At 42.9% G+C, this 19990-nt stretch overlaps 1 protein-coding gene across 1 annotated transcript in view; it reads left to right on the forward strand.

Annotated features, from left to right (window-relative positions):
• Positions 1–19990, forward strand: part of TMEM170B (transmembrane protein 170B) — a 60149-nt gene that overhangs the window by 33209 nt on the left and 6950 nt on the right. The window contains exon 2 of the mRNA XM_040353726.1: positions 13982–14152. Within this exon, the coding sequence (XP_040209660.1) occupies positions 13982–14152 (171 nt within the window). The remainder of the gene's footprint in view (positions 1–13981; positions 14153–19990) is intronic.

The following is a 19990-nucleotide window of genomic DNA, read 5'->3' on the forward strand; positions in this document are numbered from 1 at the left end:
ACCGTTGCCTGCCACGAAATGCGGATTGTCACTTGCCATGTCACTTGCCACATCCCCTGCCACCCGATGTGAATTGTCACTTGCCAGTGGCTGTGTCCGAGAGTGATGGTGGGCCGGTGAGAGATGATGTCAGAAAGCTGCTACACATCAGAATATGCAACCAAAGTGATGTTGCATTGTGGCCATCTTGGTACACCCGCATGCAGTAAACCTAGAGTTAGAAGTCGGCAAGCGGACATCTTTATACACCCACCCCGAGTCTTGCTTTTCACAGTTATTTTTTAACAGTAAACTCAGCTTATATAGTGAAATATAAGTTGGGTTAACTGTTAAAAATAACTGTGAAAATCAAGACTCTGGTGGGTGTATAAAGATGTCCGCTTGCCGACTTCTAACTCTAGACTTACTGCATGCGGGTGTACCAAGATGGCTGCAACGCAACGTCACTTTAGTTTCATATTAAGATAGGGGAGCGGCTTCCTGACAGAACACGTGCCCGCTTATAAGCTTGACCGGCTGCCAGCACGGCAGCATGATTGCTCACTCGCCGGCCTGCCCATCCGCTCGCTCACCCGCTGGCTTGCTTAGTCACCCACCTTTCTCGGGGTGAGCAATTGCCCCGTTGCCCCCCCCTGGATCCTTGTGTACCAGATATTACTGCCTTCTTTTTGCATTGCTTGTGAATATTATTGCTATACTTATTGATCAGCTGCAAGTCTCTCAGGCAGGGTCTGCCTGACTGAAAATAACTGACCCAATTTCTCCTGTCAGCCAGAAAACATGTGATCTCTGTCTATGCATTGGGTCACACGGCAGAGTTTCAGAGTAGCATTTTTTATTTGTGCCAAGAAAATGGTACAGTTCTAATGAAAATAACAGTATCTTTTTGATGATATGGTTCTGAAATCTACAGTAGGTGTTTTTTACCTGCATTCCCTGCATTAAAGTGGAGTTCCACCCTAAAAAAAAAAAAAAAAATCCTGCAAATAAAAAAAAAAAAAAAAAAGATTTTTTTTTTTTACTTACCAGAAAGGGCGGTTGCTATGCAGAAGTTCATAATCTGCCTCTTCCCATACCGCGGCAGGTCTTATTTCTCGTCCTTATGAGGAATGGGGAGCGCTGCCTTCTGGGAACTGTGTGTATCCCAGAAAGCAGCCGCCCATTCACAAAAGTGCTGCGCGACTCGCGCATGCGCAGTAGGAAACAGGCAGTGAAGCTGCAAGGCTCACTGCCTGTTTCCCTCAGTAAGGATGGAGGCGCCGGAGCTGCCAGGGTTGAGCGATCGACCTTGGGGGGGGGCGACATTGCGGGCGCCTAGGACAGGTAAAAAAAATCGCGGGTGGAACCCCGCTTTAAGGCAAAAATCAACCCACTACTTCCCCCTTACACCAACACTTACCTGACACCTCTCTCAATCCCACACTGTCCCTGCAGGCAGCACTCTCCTCTCTTCCTGGATTCACAGGCTTCACTAAGAGCAGCAGGAACCATTGGCTCCTACTGCTGTCAGTCAAATCCTGTGAAGAGAGAGCAGAGGTCGTGGCTGAGCCATGCTGTGTATGTCTACGGATGCACACAACCCTGCTCAGACATGCCCACACAGGAGCCTCTATAGCACAAGGCTTACTATAGGGGCAATCAGAAGAGAGAAGGAGTGGAGAGCGACAGCAGTGGACTGAAAAAGAGGAGGTAAGGGGACGTTCTGTGCAATATTGTTGCATAGAGCAGGTAATGTCCTCTTTATATGTTAACAAAAAAAGCTTGACCTCGACCTATTCAGCACCACTTTAACTGGCAATTGCGCGGTCATGCAACACTGTACCCAAATTACATTTTTATTGTTTTATTTTCACACAAACAGAGCTTTCTTTTGGTGGTATTTGATCACCATTGGGTTTTTTGTTTTTTGTGATATAATTTAAAACATAAAAAAAAGGTATTTTCTACTTCCTGTTATAAAACATATCCAATAAAAAAAATGTATTCATAAATTTAGGCCAAAATATATTCTGCTACATGGCAAAAAAATCCCAATAAGTGTATATTTATTGGTTTGTGTAAATGTTATATTGTCTACAAAGTATGTTATATACCATATACTGGAAATATTGCAGCTAAAGATGCTATACTGTAATGGTGGTGATTAGCAACTTATAGTGTGACTGTGAAATGTGGCTGGAAATCTGTCGCTAACAGACATTATCTGGGTTAGTGTCACTATGTCTAAGTCACGTGCCTAGTGATGCAACGCGTGGGGGAGGAGCCTAGTGAAGCGATCGACGGGAGATCCGTTCGAATGAGATCGCAACACTGAGCGGCAGTTTCAAAGCTGCCTTCTGAAGCTGACACTGATCTGGGGTTTCGTGAGTGTATATACCACACTGCTTACCTTGCCTTTCCCCTTTGCATACAGTTTAGCACTATGGTTTGTGTCTTTCTCCTTGCATGAGCTGTTCACTCCGGATGAATGGATGGTCATTTGTTGCAGCACATCACATGACAACAGTCTCAATACAGCCAAGGACAAATTCCCTCGTTTCTATTCAAGTCTTTTGCATTGTATGTTAGCTGATTAAGGACTTTTTTCAAATAGTGTGTCACTACTTGTTTTTCAACAATAACTTTTTTATTGGTTTATTGTTCCTTTTGCACGTATACTAGGATCTTGGTACTAGGAAGGATCCTTTTTTCATATAATTTGTATATATATATATATATATATATATATATATATTTTCGCATTTTTTCAATCTGCACTATTGATTGATACCTCCTATTGAGTTAGGGTGTGTACGTGGTATCATTAGCACTTATTGTATCTACAGCAGCAACTGTTGGTATCAGTGCAACACCTAATGTTTTAATTGCACTAACTGACACTGACATTGCTAGTGACACGAGTACAGTGATCAGTAATAATACTTTACCATACCTCCCAACTTTTTGAGATGGAAATGAGGGACACCTATCAGCAAAAGTATGCAGGCATAAGACACACCCCTTGCCACACCCCCTAAAAGGAGAATTGTGCAAAAAAACAAGATTGGTTAAACACACAAGTGCTTTTTTTACCACTACTATTCCTTTATATTGGTTTTTGGAATTTACAAATGCAGCAATTTAGAAATCAGATGAAAGGTTAAGCACTGGAAAACACTTTTTGAAAGATATGTGTGTGTGATGGGCCACCGCTGATCAGCTGACTTCAGGCAAAATCATTGGCTGAAATCAGCTGCCAAACTTGTACTGTGTTCAATCACACTATCGCAACTTGCTGAACTGACAAAATACACCGTTTATTGCTGTTTATTATTACAAGGGTTCTTCTTGCAAGTGAAAATACTTTTTGGTATCATTAGCCTCCTCACTCTGAGAAAGACCTTTTACTAAGCAAGAGTAGAAAAGAAACTTACATTTAAACCCTTACATATACCCAGTGAAGTGTCTGGTCTGCCTTAGATGATTCACAAATCCTCCTACATAAGATGTACCTGATTATCTGCAGCCAACTCTTCTCTACAGCCATTGAAAGTCCAGAATTGATACCGCTCTGAGCTTTCAGAAAGCAGAGGGGGCGGGGGCTGAATATATACTCCGCAGAGCCTATGGGGAGAGCTGAGAGTTGATTGGAGGGAAGGGACACCCCCCCCCTCTTCACACAGCACACATGAACAGACCTGAGGCTGTCAATCACAAACTGTGTGTTGGAGCTCCCCATCACCTTTTTTCTTTAGTGCCAGGAAAAGTTGTCAGAAGGGATTCATGCTGATAGACAGAAATGACACTAAGGCCTTGTACTCACGGCAGGACATGTCCGATGAAAACGGTCTGCAGACCGTTTCCATCGGACATGTCTGGCCGGGGACTGCCCGGGGACTTCTGTTCGATGGCTATACACACCATCGAACAGAAGTCCGCGCGTAAGCAATACGCGGGGCGTGTCCGCGGTGTCGCCGCGTCGATGACGCGGTGTCGCCGCGACAATGACGCGGCGACGTGGGCGGCCCGCCTTTAAAATGCTTCCACGCATGCGTCAAAGTCATTCGACGCATGCGAGGGATGGCGGGCGGCAGGACATGTATGGTAGGTCTGTACAGACGACCGTACATGTCCGGGCGGACAGGTTTCCAGCGGACTGTTTTAAAGCAAGTCCAGGAAACAGTTGTCCGCTGGAAACCTGTCCGATCGGCCCGAAAATGGTCCGCTCGGGCCAACACACGGCCAAACATGTCTGCTGAAACTGGTCTGCGGACCAGTTTCAGCAGACATGTTTGGTCGTGAGTACGGGGCCTTAGTGCTGTGGATTGAGACAAGTACACAGTACAGAGGGATGAACTTTGTTTATATTTAATGTCTGAGGTTTACAACCACTTTAAAGGAGGGCAGTAGAGGCTGAGGGTGGCAACTAAAGGCTGAATTAACTAATGACAAGCAGTAAAGTTAGTTTCGGTTCACATCTATGTGGCTTCAAAGTCACGCGACTTTGACAGCCGACATCATGCGTGACTTAAAGTGTTTGTAAAGTATACTAGCTCATTATGAAATACTCACATTAGATCGAAGCTCCTGCAGCGGTCCTGGCACACTGCTCTGCCCCGCGACATGTCTCCCGGAGTTATTTCAAGGTATCGCGGGCTCCAGAGCTGTGATTGGCCAGAGCTACGATGACGTCACTCCGCAACATGTGCATGGGAGCTGCCGGTAAGAGCATGTCTGCTGAAGCAATGGCACGAAGGAGACGTTGCTTCAGTGCGCATGTGCCGATGACATCAGCACATGCTGATACAGGGGATATCTCCTAAAACGTGTAGGTTTAGGAGAAATCCAAGGCAGCTACAGGTAAGCGTTATTATAGGCTAACCTGTAGTAAAAAATGGTTTGTAAGGGTTTACAACCACTTTAATTGTGGCTTGCTTGCAACTTTAACAGAAGTATAATGCAAGTCAGTATTGCAGGAACCTTTTTCTAAGTCACTGTGACTTGAGTCGCACAGATTAGAATTGTTACATAGTTACATAGTTAGTAAGGTTGAATAAAGACAATAGTCCATCCAGTTCAACCTGTGTAGGTGCACATGTGTCAGTGTCTATAATTATTTTCCATATCCCTGTACATTGTGCTCTTTAAGATGCACATCCAGTTGTGGAAGAGAGTTCCACATCCTTATTGCCCTGACAGTGAAAAACCACCTGCACAGTTTAAGGTTAAACCACTTCTCCTCCAATCTCATTGTGTGTCCCGGTGTCCTCTTACACACCCTGGGCCATATTCTCTCTAAATATCCGCCTGCTTCGCTTAGGGCACTTACACTCCGCTGTCCCAACTTACTGGAGCAGGTGTTGTATTCCCCAACCACTTGCTCCATAAGTTGGGACAGCGGAGTGTAAGTGTCCCGGCGTAGCCTGGCGGATCTCCAAGGGGGCGGCTTCTATTCAAATGAAGCGCGCCCCCGATGCAAAAGAACTGGGCATGCGCCGGGCTGCAAAAAGCCCAGTGCGCATGCTCCAGTCCTCGGCGGAAAACGTCAATGACGCCGACGTGTGCGTCATTGACGTAAAGTCGTATTCAAGAACGACTTACGTAAACGACGTATCCGACGAAAAAACACGACGGGGACCCGACGCCATCCGTAACATGGCCTACGCGAGACTTGCGGAAACTTACCCCCATATAGCAGGGGTAAGTTTCCGCTTACGCAAACGACGTTAGCGACGGTTACGCGACGCGAACTCGTTCGTGAATCGGCGTAGAAGGACCATTTGCATATGCAAATGACTCCTTCATGTAAATGCCATCTAGCGGCGGCCGGCGTCATTGCATTTAAGATCCGCCAGTGTAAGTGACTTACAGATGGCGGATCTTAAGTGTATCTATGCAAAAATGATTCTAAGAATCAGGAGCATAGATACACGGGTCAAAAAAGGGAGTTACGATGGAGTATCCTGAGTTACTCCATCGTAACTTTAATCAGAATATGGCCCCCTGAGAGTAAATAGTTGTTTCCCTATGCTGGGATCGCCACTGTGGTATTTGTAAATCGCTATCATATCTCCTCTTAAGCGACGTTTCTCCAGTGAGAATAGATTTAAGCCCTCGTACACGCGATCGGTTCATCCGATGAAAAGGTCTGATGGACCGTTTTCATCGGTTAACCGATGAAGCTGACTGATGGTCAGTCGTGCCTACACATCATTGGTTAAAAAAACGATCGTGTCAGAACGCGGTGACGTAAAACACAACGACGTGCTGAAAAAAATGAAGTTCAATGCTTCCAAGCATGCGTCGACTTGATTCTGAGCATGCATGGATTTTTAACCGATGGTCGTGCCTACAAACGATCGTTTTTTAAATTTAAAAAAAACGAAAAAATTTTAAATTTAAAACAACTTTTTTTTAACCGATGGATAAATAACTGATGACGCCCACACACGATTGGTTTGGACCAATGAAAACGGTCCATCAGACCGTTCTCATCGGTTTAACCGATCGTGTGTACGCGGCCTGAGTGTTTGCAGTTGTTCCTCGTAATTGAGGTCCTCCAGTCCTCTTATTAGTTGTGTTGCCCTTCTTTAGACTTTCTCCAGCTCCAGCATATCCCTTCTGAGGACTGGTGACCAGAATTGGACAGAATACTCCAGATGTGGTCTAACCGTTTTTTTTTATAAAGTGGTAGGATTATAGTTTTATCTCTATAGTATATCCCTTGTTTTATGCATGCTAATATTCTGCTGCCTGACATTGCACGCTGTTGCTTAATCTGTCATCTACTAGGACTCCCAGATCCTTCTCCATCCTTGACTCCCCCAGAGGTTCTCCCCCTAGTGAGTAGTTTTCATTTATGTTTTTTGCCCCCAAGTGCATTACCGTACATTTTTCCACATTAAACTTAATTTGCCATGTATTTGCCCACTCCATTATTTTGTTCAGGTCTTTCTGATTCCATCCTTTACATCATTTATGAATACATTTAATAGAATTGGTCCCAAGACAGAACCTTTAGGTACCACACTTCAGACCAGTCTGAATACATGTTTTTTATCACTACCCACGTTCCTGTAACCAGTTCTACTCAAGAACAAACCTTTTAGTCCGTGCCTGCAGACCACAGCTTGTAGATTAATTAAAGGGTCACTAAAGGATTTTTTTTTTTAGCTAAATAGCTTCCTTTACCTTACTGCAGTCCTGGTTTCATGTCCTCATTGTTCGTTTTTTCTATGATATTGCTGTAATTCTGCTGTGATCTCCACACTTCCTGGTTGTCTGTTTCCTGATGACCACAGTACTGGGAGCTTCTAGTTTCATTTTCCAAACCATCACTGCTCTATGGCTCTGTATAGCATAGAGGCAGGAAATAACATGCAAAGACGAAACTAGATGCAAAAACAAAACTGAAACTACAGGTACATTATATGATTTATTTGTATCTATTTTAATAGTTTTTTAAAAGGAATCAGTTAACTATTATGTCTCTATACCCTGTAAACAGTCATTTCAGCAAAAAAATTTTTTTTTATTTTAAATGGGGAACTGTATCGAATGCCTTTGTAAAATCCAGGTTCACTAAATCCATAGGCCTTCCCCTGTCTAGATGGTTCTATTGAAGTTAATGGGGTGCGACTTGTCATGCAGCTTTTAACTCTCAAGTCACATGACAAGTCGCAGCAGTGTGACCTGAGCCGAAGGCTGGGTTCACACCTATGCAAATTGGATGTGGGTTTCCCTGCATTCAATTCGTATGACAGAAGAGGCGGCCACTGTCCACATTGGAAAAGGATCCTGTGAGTCTTTGGCTCTGTTTCGGGTCTGAATTCAGGCAAAAATTCTGACCTGATTCGTACCTGAAGCGGTGTACAGGGACACACCGGACCCCCTGCTGCGAGCCACGGCTGCAGCTAGTGTGAATCCGGCCTAAAACAAGAAAATACCAAAACACAATCACATAAATAAAGTATACCAGACTACTGTGGTAGCACGGGCCTATTGATTCATGTGAAATATTTACTTTAAACGTAATTTTAATATTCTAACTTTGAATATATCTATACAGTCCTCATGAAGACACAAATACACAGTAAAATCATTCAAAATATTTTTTACAAACGTATCTGAGTTTGATATCGGTCACCTGTCAACACTACAATATAGGACTTGGAGAGGTAGGATCAGCACTCTGATACATTTGGGCTTTATTACATTGCATACTGGTTTCAGTCAATACTGTGTACATGCTTACAAGAGGGTTGAACACAGGAATGATGTCATCATTGTGTCACTGCTTCGTTACTGTCCTTTTACAGGATGGACTGGGTTCCAAAACAATCTGTATTGGTTAGCTGCAGTATAATGTACAAAGGCATAGGGCATGGATGTGCTGTCTGGCAGGGGTACATGGATCACAAACCTAACTGAAAAGAATTACAAATATTTTTTTCCGGGTTAAAATAATTTATAGATGGTTTTCTGACTGTATTCAACTATCTGTCTGGAGTCCATCTTCAAACATTTGCTTTTTCTGTTCCTCTTTTTTTTTATGAACAAAGCAAAGTCAGTAGGAAAAGAAGTGTACAATTTCAAGAAAATCATAAAATCACATTTTGGTATTTAAAGTGTTACTAAAGCCAGGATTATGCATTCACTATATCTGGTCTCCCACAGTACACAGAATATGGAAATGCAATTATTTTTGTAAATATAAACTGCTTAATACCTTTTCTCATCAGCAGTATATAGCAGTCTTGTGGCTTCTATCAGTTCCTGGTAAAGCTTGTAGGAGGAGTTTTCATACTGCACTGAGCTGTCTTATCAGGGTCCAGGACCCCTGACCCTTTGCCTGGACAGTGCTGATTGGCCCTGTGCTGATCCCATGCACTCTCCCAAGAATACCTCTCTAGCAATAAACAACAAACTGAGCATGTGCAACCTGACTCCAAAGGCTCTGTCTTATCTGGACCTGTTTTGTAGTCAGTAGAAGAAGAGGAGGATCTGTGCATACAGGATCAAACAGCTGTTTTACACAATGCAGAGGATCAATCCCTTAGGTTCCGCAGTGACTATAACAAGCATGCTTTACTGCATATACAGACTGATTTTACTGTTATGGGTTTAGTAACACTTTTTTTTAATGTAGTCCTATGTAGCAAGTACTTTTACTGTAAAAGTCAGTAATACCTTGGCTCTCAAATGAATTAGCTAGTTTAGCTATCTATAATATATATATATATATATATATATATATATATATATATATATATATATATATACACACAGGGCATTTTTTAAGCAGGAACGTGAGGGAACGTAGTTCCGGCACCTCCAGCACTGAATGTATGTCATGGTAAGGGGTGTTAGGGTGTGCTGAATGATCTATTGATGCTGGGGGATCTATTGGCGCTGGAGGGGATAAATGTTTTTGTGTGGGGATCTGTTGTTGTTCGGGTGGTATTTTGTTGCAGGAGGTCCATTGTTGCTCGGGGGTCTAATGTTGTGGGTGGGATCTACTTTTATTGATATCATTAACAAATTCCATACAAAAGGCTTAAAACCACAAAATGAAACTCGGTTCTGTGTTCTCTAAAATAGGTGGTACTGGGAAGTGGGCAGGGGGTGGAACCAAGGGACAGTGCGCAGAGGTAGGTGGGTACAGAGACGAGGGGTGACTCAAAAGGGAGTTCCTGTACCTATTTATTAAGAAAAAAATGCCTGTATATACAGTATATACCTTATTCTAGGGTTTGTTTTTCACCAAGTTTCATAGAATATATCTCATAGAGATGAGTCATATATCAGAAATATGATATATATATCCTGTCTTGAACTCAACTCTGTGAAATGTGATGACTGATAATAATTAGTGGTAGAACTATTTTTTAGAGATAAAACTGTTTTGATATATATATATATATATATATATATATATATATATATATATATATATATATATATATATATATATATATATATATATATATATATATATATATATATTTGCAAAATAAAAATGTCTAAACTTATTTTTAAACATAGTGAGGTGCAGTTAACTGAAAGCCCTTTTAGTTTTTATGGATTCTCTGCACATTAGCTGAAATGTCAAGTCAGACAGAAACATGGAGATGCTTTTACTACAGAAATCACACAGACGGAGAGGATAACCACGTATAAGATGTTCAATACTGTGGAGCTCTGTATGTTCCATACCCAACAGTTAGAAATGTATGAAACTTAAATCAGACATTACACTTAATTCATCAAGCTTTAATGCTCAGGATAAAAGTCTTTATATTAATTTTAGACGTGTGACTGTCACTTTAACCACTTAAGAACCGGACCAAAATGTAGCTAAAGGACCAGGCCCCTTTTTGCGATTGGCACTGCGTCGCTTTAACTGACAATTGCGCGGTCCTGCGACGTGGCTCCCAAACAAAATTGGCGTCCTTTTTTTCCCACAAATAGAGCTTTCTTTTGGTGGTATTTGATCATCTCTGCGGTTTTTATTTTTTCCGCTATAAACAAAAATAGAGCGACAATTTTGAAAAAAATGCAATATTTTTTACTTGTTGCTATAATAAATATCCCCCAAAAATATAAAAAAAATAAAATGTCCTCAGTTTAGGCCGATACGTATTCTTCTACATATTTTTGGTAAAAAAAAATTGCAATAAGCGTTTATTGATTGGTTTGCGCAAAATTTATAGTGTTTATAAAATAGGGGATAGTTTTATTGCATTTTTATTCATTATTTTTTTTTTTACTACTAATAGCGGCGATCATCGATTTTTTTCGTGACTGCGACATTATGGCGGACACTTCGGACAATTTTGACACATTTTTGGGACCATTGTCATTTTCACAGCAAAAAATGCATTTAAAATGCATTGTTTACTGTGAAAATAACAATTGCAGTTTGGGAGTTAACCACTAGGGGGCGCTGAAGGGGTTAAGTGTGACTTCATGTGTGTTTACAACTGTAGGGGGGTGTGGCTGTAGGTGTGACATCATCGATTGTGATTCCCTATATAAGGGAACACACGATCGATGACAGCGCCACAGTGAAGAACGGGGAAGCTGTGTTTACACACAGCTCTCCCCGTTCTTTAGCTCTGGGGACCGATCGCGGGACTCCAGCGGCGATCGGGTCCGCGAGTCCCGCGGCCGCCGTCACGGAGCTTCGGACCGGGTCGCGGGTGTGCGCCGCAGGTGTGCGCCGCGACCCACGGCTGCGCATTATACAATCACGTACAGGTACGTGATTGTGCCCAGCCGTGTCATTCTGCCGACGTATATCGCTGTTAGGCGGTCCTTAAGTGGTTTAAAAAAAAAGTATCCTTATCCTTGTGTTAAAGCTTTGTGAATTGAGCCTTAAAGTGATATTAAACTCATGAACCCAGCACCTATAGTATACTTACCTCACTCTAGTTGTTTTGGGGTTTTGATCACTTTGTTGGTACCATTTGCTTATGTTTTTTTTCTCATAGATATGGCTTTTACAATCAGACATGTTTCTTTTTTTTTCGTTTTTGTAAACACATTCTTGATACCTTTTAATATGGTTACTCTTGTAACTTAATTGTTTTCAATAAAAGTACCAACATACCATAGATCATCCTCTTCTGCCACAATACAATGATAATTGTACTGCATAGTAAAACATTGGATTTCAAGCATAATTCGTTCCAGAAGCATGCTTGCAATCCAAAGCACTTGTATATCAAAGCAAATTTTTCCATGGAAATAATGGAAACTCAAATGATTCGTTCCACAACCATTTATTCAAAGGTCCTCCAGTCTATAGTCTATATAAAAAGATTATAGCAATGTGATAGATTGTGTAACCATAAAGTGTCCATCCACAAATGGAACCCTCCACAAGGGGATTAGAAGCAAAATCCAGCAGGAGCTACAGGGTATAAAAGAGAAGGGAGGTGCATCTAAGTGTAGCAATATGGTTACATTTAATGAAGGTACAACATTTAGCAACTCACATGGTTGATGATTAAAAGAGGCACGTCTAAGTATGCAGGCATCCGGGGTAAAGCTGTCCACATAGATCATCCTCCACACCGCCGGCTCTCAGTCTGAATTTGTGACCGGGAAGACTACCCTGCAATAGAGCAATCTGAAAGCGAGGCTTGACCCACTCGTGGAAGGGACAACATCAATGGCAGTGAGGAGAATGGTCTATGTGAACAGCTTTACCCCGGATGCCTGCAATACTTAGATGTGCCTGTTTTATCATCAACCATGTGAGTTTCTAAATGTTGTACCTTCATTAAGTGTAACCATATTGCTACACTTAGTGGCGCCTCTCTTCTATTTTATACTCAGTTGTGACATGACGCTACTCTTATATCAAGACATCGCTTGTGTATCAAGTCAAAATTGTCACTTGCCACGTCAACTGCCAACATATTGTGGATTGTCACTTGCCACGTCACCTGCCACACATTGCGGATTGTCACTTGCCATGTCACCTGCCACACGTTGCGGATTGTCACTTGCCACGTCACCTGCCAACACGTTGTGAATTGTCACTTGCCACAGCACCTGCCACACGTTGCGGATTGTCACTTGCTACGTCACCTGCCAACACGTTGTGAATTGTCACTTGCCACAGCACCTGCCACACGTTGCGGATTGTCACTTGCCATGTCACCTGCCACACATTGCGGATTGTCACTTGCCATGTCACCTGCCACACGGTCCGGATTGTCAGGCCTCGTACACACGGCCGAGTTTCTCGGCAAAAAACAGCAAGAAGCTTGCTGTTTTTTTTTTTTTTTGCCGAGGAAACCGGTCGTGTGTACACTTTTCAACGAGGAAACTGCCGAGGATCGCGTCGGGCCAAAAAGAAAGCATGTCTTCTTTTTCCCCGACGGCAATGGGAAAATTTGGCTTGCCGAGATCCTCGGCGGCTTCACAAGGAACTCGACGAGCAAAACGATGTGTTTTGCCCGTCGAGTTTCTCGGCCGTGTGTACGAGGCCTCACTTGCCAAGTCACCTGCCACACGTTGTGAATTGTCACTTGCCACATCACCTGCCAACACGTTGTTAATTGTCACTTGCCACAGCACCTGCCACACGTTGCGGATTGTCACTTGCCCCGTCACCTGCCACACGTTGTGATTAGTCACTTGCCACGTCACCTGCCACACGTTGCAGATTGTCACTTGCCAAGTCACCTGCCACATGTTGCGGATTGTCACTTGCCACGTCACCTGCCACACGTTGCAGATTGTCACTTGCCACATCACCTGCCACAAGTTGCAGATTGTCACCTGCTGTGTCACTTTCCTGCTAAGATGGTCTCTTGCTGTGTCCCAGATTGAGTCAGGCAGCAGATTACCAGTCTGGCAGCAGAGAGATGATGTAATCAAAATAGCCTGCATGTATGACAATAAAATGAATGAACATTTTACAAAGCAGCGCAGTTTTTGTAATACCTACTGGGGCCTCTCGACTGTATAGGCTGGTTTTTGGAAGAGGTGAACTTAGGTAAGTCTTCTGTTTCAGCAACAGGAGACGAGTTACTGATACAGTTAAGGCAGAGTTCCAACAATCTTGCATGGAAACTAGACACTGGAAACTATTGACACATTTTACATTCAGCTAACTGATAGAACACATTAAATCTCACTTGGGAGGAACACTGAAGCTGCAATTTCTCTCCTTACTTTCTATAAATGCTAATTGGCAGGCTTTAGTTCTCTTTTCAATGGTGAAATGGAACAAGCATTCATATCAGGAGTTCTTGCTTTACCCCAATTTCACCTAATGCATGCTTATTCTGTATTAGTGGCTCACAATACAAAGCAGTAGACACATATGTAACTAGCATTTTCATTAGAAGGTCAGTAATGGCAGTGTATATGTTTTTTCAATACTCTAGGCAGACACCTTAACCCAAGCTGACTGCTTGGGAAGTATTGTTTCTCCTTTTGAGTCTAGTTGCAATTTAACTTCTCATCAATGGCATTTATCTTTCAGAGATGTGGTATTGGGTTTTCCTATGGGCCCTTTTCTCCTCTCTGTTTGTCCACGGAGCAGCGGGAGTTCTGATGTTTGTCATGTTACAGAGGCACAAGCAGGGAAGACTCATTTCTGTGGTCCTGATCAGCATTGGGTTCCTGGCTTCTGTCACCGGAGCAATGATAACTAGTAAGTGATATTTTATTGCTATTCTTTTAAATAAAATCTTTAAAAATGATACTCCCATTATATTTTACAGTTTTGTAAATAATGTATGATACCTGCCTATACTCCATAATTTAATGAATGTTATTCCTATCTTAATGCAAAATTGTATTCTAACGCTAATCTGATTACTCTATAAGTGAGCGTGAAACCATATTGGACGAATACTATCCAATGCCCCAGCTCTCTCTTCCAGCAAACATTACATTAGCCATTGTAGTCCATACATTTTCAGGGCCAAACACTACAGTGAAACAAATTGAATATCTCCGAGCAGCCAAGCAATGAAACATTGTACAAAATCATATCAGGAATATTTATTATGAAAGTCTTATGTCATTTTAAACCAAGATATGCTAGAAATATATATTTGTTTCTTTAGTAAAATCTGGCTTACTTTTTATGGCTTCATAGGCTCTCTTTTGGTAATTTCTTGTCCATTACATTGCTATCATGTATCTGTGCAAAATCACAGTTCCACTGATGTGTTTGAGACCCCGTACACACGGTCGAACATGTCCACTGAAACTGGTCCGCAGACCAGTTTCCGCGGACATGTCCGACCGTGTGTACGGCCTAGCGGACAGGTTTCCAGCGGACAAAAGTTTCTTAGCAAGCTAAGAAACTTGTCCGCTGGAAACATGTCCGTCGGACATGTCCGATGGTTAGTACACCTAATCGAACATGTCCGCTGGTTATGACGTGTAACCAGCGTCCCGAAATCCCGCGCATGCGTCAAATTGATTTGACGCATGCGTGGAAGCATTGCACTTCCGTGTTTGAGAACGTCGGTGTCTTCTACGTCACCGCGTTCTCTGTCCGCGGGGATTTTGGTCTGATGGTGTGTACACACATCAGACCAAAAGCTCCCAGGAGACATGCCTGATGAAAACGGTCCGTGGACCGTTTTCATCGGACATGTCTCCTCGTGTGTACGGGGCCTAAGGGTTACGCTCCTTCATAAAAGTCTGTTAAGTTGGCATGGCCTTGGTCTAATATATATTAAAAAAAATAGTTGTGTGAATGGCTCAGCGTTTATACAGCCATCGCAAGTAATCCCTATAATGTGTCTAAAATGTGTATGTCACATGATTGACAGCTCCATCTAGTGGCCCTCATGCAGTATTTCCTGATTGTGGTATTTCAGGGAAATAATACATTATGGCCACTAGATAGCACTGACGATCATAGAACAAATACACATTAGATGCATTCCCAGCGTTTTGTTTAATTTCTGGGATTTCTTGCCTGAACCAGCTATAGCAGTGGGCTATATATATATATATATGCTGACTGCCACCACAGTGCGGACTGTGCCTGTGCACTCAGTAGTTTGTTTGTAAGTGCAATACTTGCTTTTTTATTGCTATTTTTAATAAATGAGTTACCTGCACTTTGCTGAGTACCTGTGCTTTGTATATTTTGTTGTTTACATTTCAAAGCATTCCCACATGCAAGTGACAGTGCTAAAATTAACGGTATATAATGCTAATACTGGTTGGACAGTACAGTGGCTGTTGGTGAAATGGAGGATCAGGCTCGGTTCACACTGCTGCGACATGGGATCCGACTTGTGAGACCCCAAGTCGTTATGACATGTCAAATTGAATGTTTCCCTATGAGAGCCATCTTAACTAATACCATAGGCATGAGCAAGGGGTGTACCAGGTGTGCCTGGGCACACCCTTATCCTGGGGTTGGCAACCTGTCAATGGTGGGCAGGTGACAGGTAAACCGCAATCCTTTCTTGCCAACCCTCAGAACCTGGATAGGAGAGGTGGCAGGGGTGAAATTTAGTGGAACCGATCTGTATTTTCCATCTGCAGCAGCTGAAAGTAGGCCACAGGAAGAAAATATAGGGGATCGATACTAATATATGCCACCCCAGCCACCCCTCCTTTCCCTGTTCCTCTTCCTTCTGTTGCCCGGGTCCCCCATTTGCTCCCTTGCTGCCCCTTACTCCCATTGTTTCAGGATGGAGAGCGGGAAAGAGTCCAGTAAATATGTCAAACACAAATATGTTGGAACTTTGGGGTGTACACCCTAATGCAATAGGCTGTGCACACCTATAAGTGATACTACACACGTCGCTCCAACTTTAGAAAAGGTTCCAACTTGGTTGCGATTTCAGCCCTTGTACATGCTCCTAAATGGCATTTGAGTTGGATCAAGTTGGAAGGAAGTCGCAGGGCAAAGTCGCAGGCAAATTCGTACAACTTTGCCATTGCAGCAGTGTGAACCGACCCTAAGGCTGTGAGCAACCGCAAATGTATTTATTTTTTGTACAGTAGAGAATGGTTAAAACCCCTTTTAGACATTTTTTACCCTTCATTTCCTGTTCTGCAACTATAACAGGGCGTAAAAATAAACCTCTCCAAAATATAGGAATTTCCCTCCTCAGACTTTTGTCATTAGAAGAAGCACCCCCATTGGAAAATTTTACATCTCTTTCTGTTTAGGTGACAACCTAAAATTCTGGATGACCTCCTACTTTCTGTCCCAGTGACAGTGATAATGAAAATCTCCTAGTGGTTCACACGATTCCCTACTTCATCTCCATTCAGACACGGAGCCCTGACCCAGCCCCGCTCCTTTATCCCCTGATTGGCTAGCTGCAGGAGCCAATGGCACCACTGCTGTGTCTTAGCAAATCAGGAAGAAGAATCTTGGGCGGTTGAGACACTCGTGGACATCACTGGACAGAGAGGGACCCCAGGTAAGTGTTGAGGGGGGGGGGGGGGCAGAGGGGGGCTGCTGCACACAGAAGGCTTTTTTGTCTTAATGCATAGAATACATTAAGATAAAAAAAACCTTCTGCTGTTACAACCCCTTTAAGCTATTTCCACTATTAAAAAAAAAAGCTGGAGTATCCACTTTTTTACAATATAAAGATTTTCTTACAAGTCTGTGGGAGTAAAGCAGCTACATATCTCCACGGAGACCTGTGGGCTCTGAGTCTGCAGGTTTTTCGCCCACAGCTTTCTTTTGACTTTTTAACAGACAATACCAGAGCAAATCCGTAGGAAAAATGCTAATATGAACCCATTGTAAAATATTAAATTATAAGCCCCTCCTAGGATTATTGTGAATGGTATAGTTATTTTTTTTTATGCTGTGAACAGCTGGCACTGAGAAATGACCTCCATGCATTTTGTGCCTCATAAATATAAGGTTATATGTAAGGAGAAAATGGATTCCATCAAAGTACATTTAAGTTTTATCAAGATAGGACAGAAGAGTAACATACGTGTGTGCAGAGGTAGACTTGGGAAACAACAGTAACCCATCAGAAAGTTTAGGCATTACAATGGAGGTAAACCCTGTTTTTGAACTTGTACCTACAGGCAGGAGAAGCCCATTCCTTAAGGCTCTAATAGGCTTTAAAATAGGGTGGGCTTGGGGCACAGAGAATGCGACCCAAGCCCACCCAGGTGTGTGACATTAGTGAGTGAATATTTGCTATTTGTAACACTGAACCTCCTCCCGGCCAATCAAGAAGTGGGTCTTGAAACCCGTCACCATTGGCTGAAAGGACAGGCAATCCTATTGAATGCCTAGGAGAAGGGGAGGAGACACATGGCAGAAGTCGCGGTGATGTAGAGGAGGACACAGGAGCCGCTGCAAAGCTGCCTGGAGTGCGCCGCCTGCCACCTAGAAGGGGTAAGTGTCGGATCGACCGGCAGACAGCAGGCGAGCAGGTGGGTGGAGGGGTTGTTTTCTGCCCCCCCCCCCCAACTAAAAAAATAAATAATATATAATAAGGCTTACCTGTAGTGAATATATCCTAAGCTTGCATGGTTTGGGAGATATTCACACTACATTCGCTCCAAAGGGACGGCATACCGGTCCGGGAGTGATGTAATCGTGGCGCAGCCAGTCAGAAGGCCGGAAGACGCAAACCAGGAGGGAAGACGAAAGCCCTGTCGGTGGTGACAGCTCGTCACTGGAGGGCTTTTTTCTAAGGTAAGCATTGCTAGCAGCTCATGCCTTTACCTTGTAGGTTAAAAAAAATAGGCTGCGGTTTACTACTGCTTTAAAATGAACCAATCTGCCTTTTTAGACTCCAAAAATGTTTTTGTTTTTTTGCTATCACCTTTATTAGCTAGATAAGCCCCTACTGTGACCCTGTTTGATTTCAATTTGTTACTAGGGGACTGAGTTCCCTAAAATTTTTGTTATGCCTTGACCAACTTGAAATAACTGAGTAGTAGAAGGGCTTCATTGGCCAATAAAATAGAACTAGGGTCAAAATATAAAATCACATATCTACTGTCGGCTGTCCTTTGCAGTAAGACGTGTCTCTCTATATTTCTAAATAGCCTCTGGATTATTTTGTTAATACCAATTGATCCTGCTAGCAGAATGATTGTATAGGAAATTCCTTTGATACAGTGATAATGCTTTTCCTTCTGCAGTAAAATCAGGATTTCTTGGAACAATAGGGCAGTGGACCAGGCATTAAATATAGTGGGCCGTTTTAAAGGTTAAATAAAGTGGCAAATTATATTTATTTTTAAGCGTTAATTAATTCTCCATTAAAAAATAACATACAGCAGCATATATCTGCACTTGTTATGTTTGCTGTTTACCTTATGTCGTTCTCTTTTCCTAGCAATTTTGGGTTCCCTATTCTTTTTTTCAATTTTTATGGTGGTTCTGTTCCCTTGCAGGGTTCACTGGAGTTACCCATATGAACATGATTTTGCCCAGGATTTCAGCCTGATGTGCCAATGCTCCATACTCCCACATACTCAGGCAGCTCAGAACCCCACTGAATGTCTCAACCACAAGCTTCTTCTACAGGGATTGACTGGCAGCTGTGGTTGGAAAGACTATGCATATACCTTGTATAATTGGTGCGAAGGATGATGGAACTTGCAGTCCGGCCATGGTCATTCGTATGAGTTTTACCGTGTGCACTCTTCCAGACTAGAAGTTTGGGGGAACCAGCGCAAGGGGGCTGAGGAGCAAGTCATTATTCTATTATTGAACAGTAAATGACTGGGATATATTTTTGAAAACACGTTGAGGTATACATTTACTACATAGACATGAATACATTCATGCTAAAGAAGAGGGGAATTTAATATTGCTTTAAGACATTTACAATGTCAACTTGCATTTAAAATGCCTATTTATCAATCTTACAGGAAAAACTGAATGCTTTAGATTTGGATGGATGGATTTTTAGAGAAGTCTTATAGAACAAGATACAGAAAGGGGTTTTAGCATAACCAGGGAACTAACAATTTGAAAGGCTTTCTGGCTAATAAATGTATTAGTGGCACCTTGTGGTATGTGCTATTAGCGGGTCTTGTACTTCTAAAGGTTTAAATGGTCTCCTACTCTTTTGCACCCTAAACCAGGCGTGCCCAACCAGTGGCCCAGGGGCCACATGTGGCCCGTGGAGCCCTCTCATTTGGCCTGCGACCTCCTGCTCTGGGATGGAATAGAATAGGATACTGTTATTAACCACTTAAGGACCCCTTCACGCCGATATACGTTGGCAGAATGGCACGGCTGGGCACAATCACGTACCTGTACGTGTCTCTTTAAGCCCAGCCTTGGGGTCGCGAGCACACCACCGGCGGCGTGCTAGCGACCCGGTCCTAAGCTCTGTGACCACGCCCACGGGACCCGCGGACCCGATCGCCGCCGGTGTCCCGCGATCGGTCGCCAGAGCTGAAGAACGGGGAGAGGTGTGTGTAAACACACCTTCCCTGTTCTTCACTGTGGCAGCTAGTGTCATTGATCATCTGTTCCCTGATATAGGGAAATATGATCAATGATGTCACATGTCCA

This window comes from Rana temporaria, chromosome 5 (genome assembly GCF_905171775.1).
Source record: "Rana temporaria chromosome 5, aRanTem1.1, whole genome shotgun sequence".
Lineage (NCBI taxonomy): Eukaryota > Metazoa > Chordata > Amphibia > Anura > Ranidae > Rana > Rana temporaria.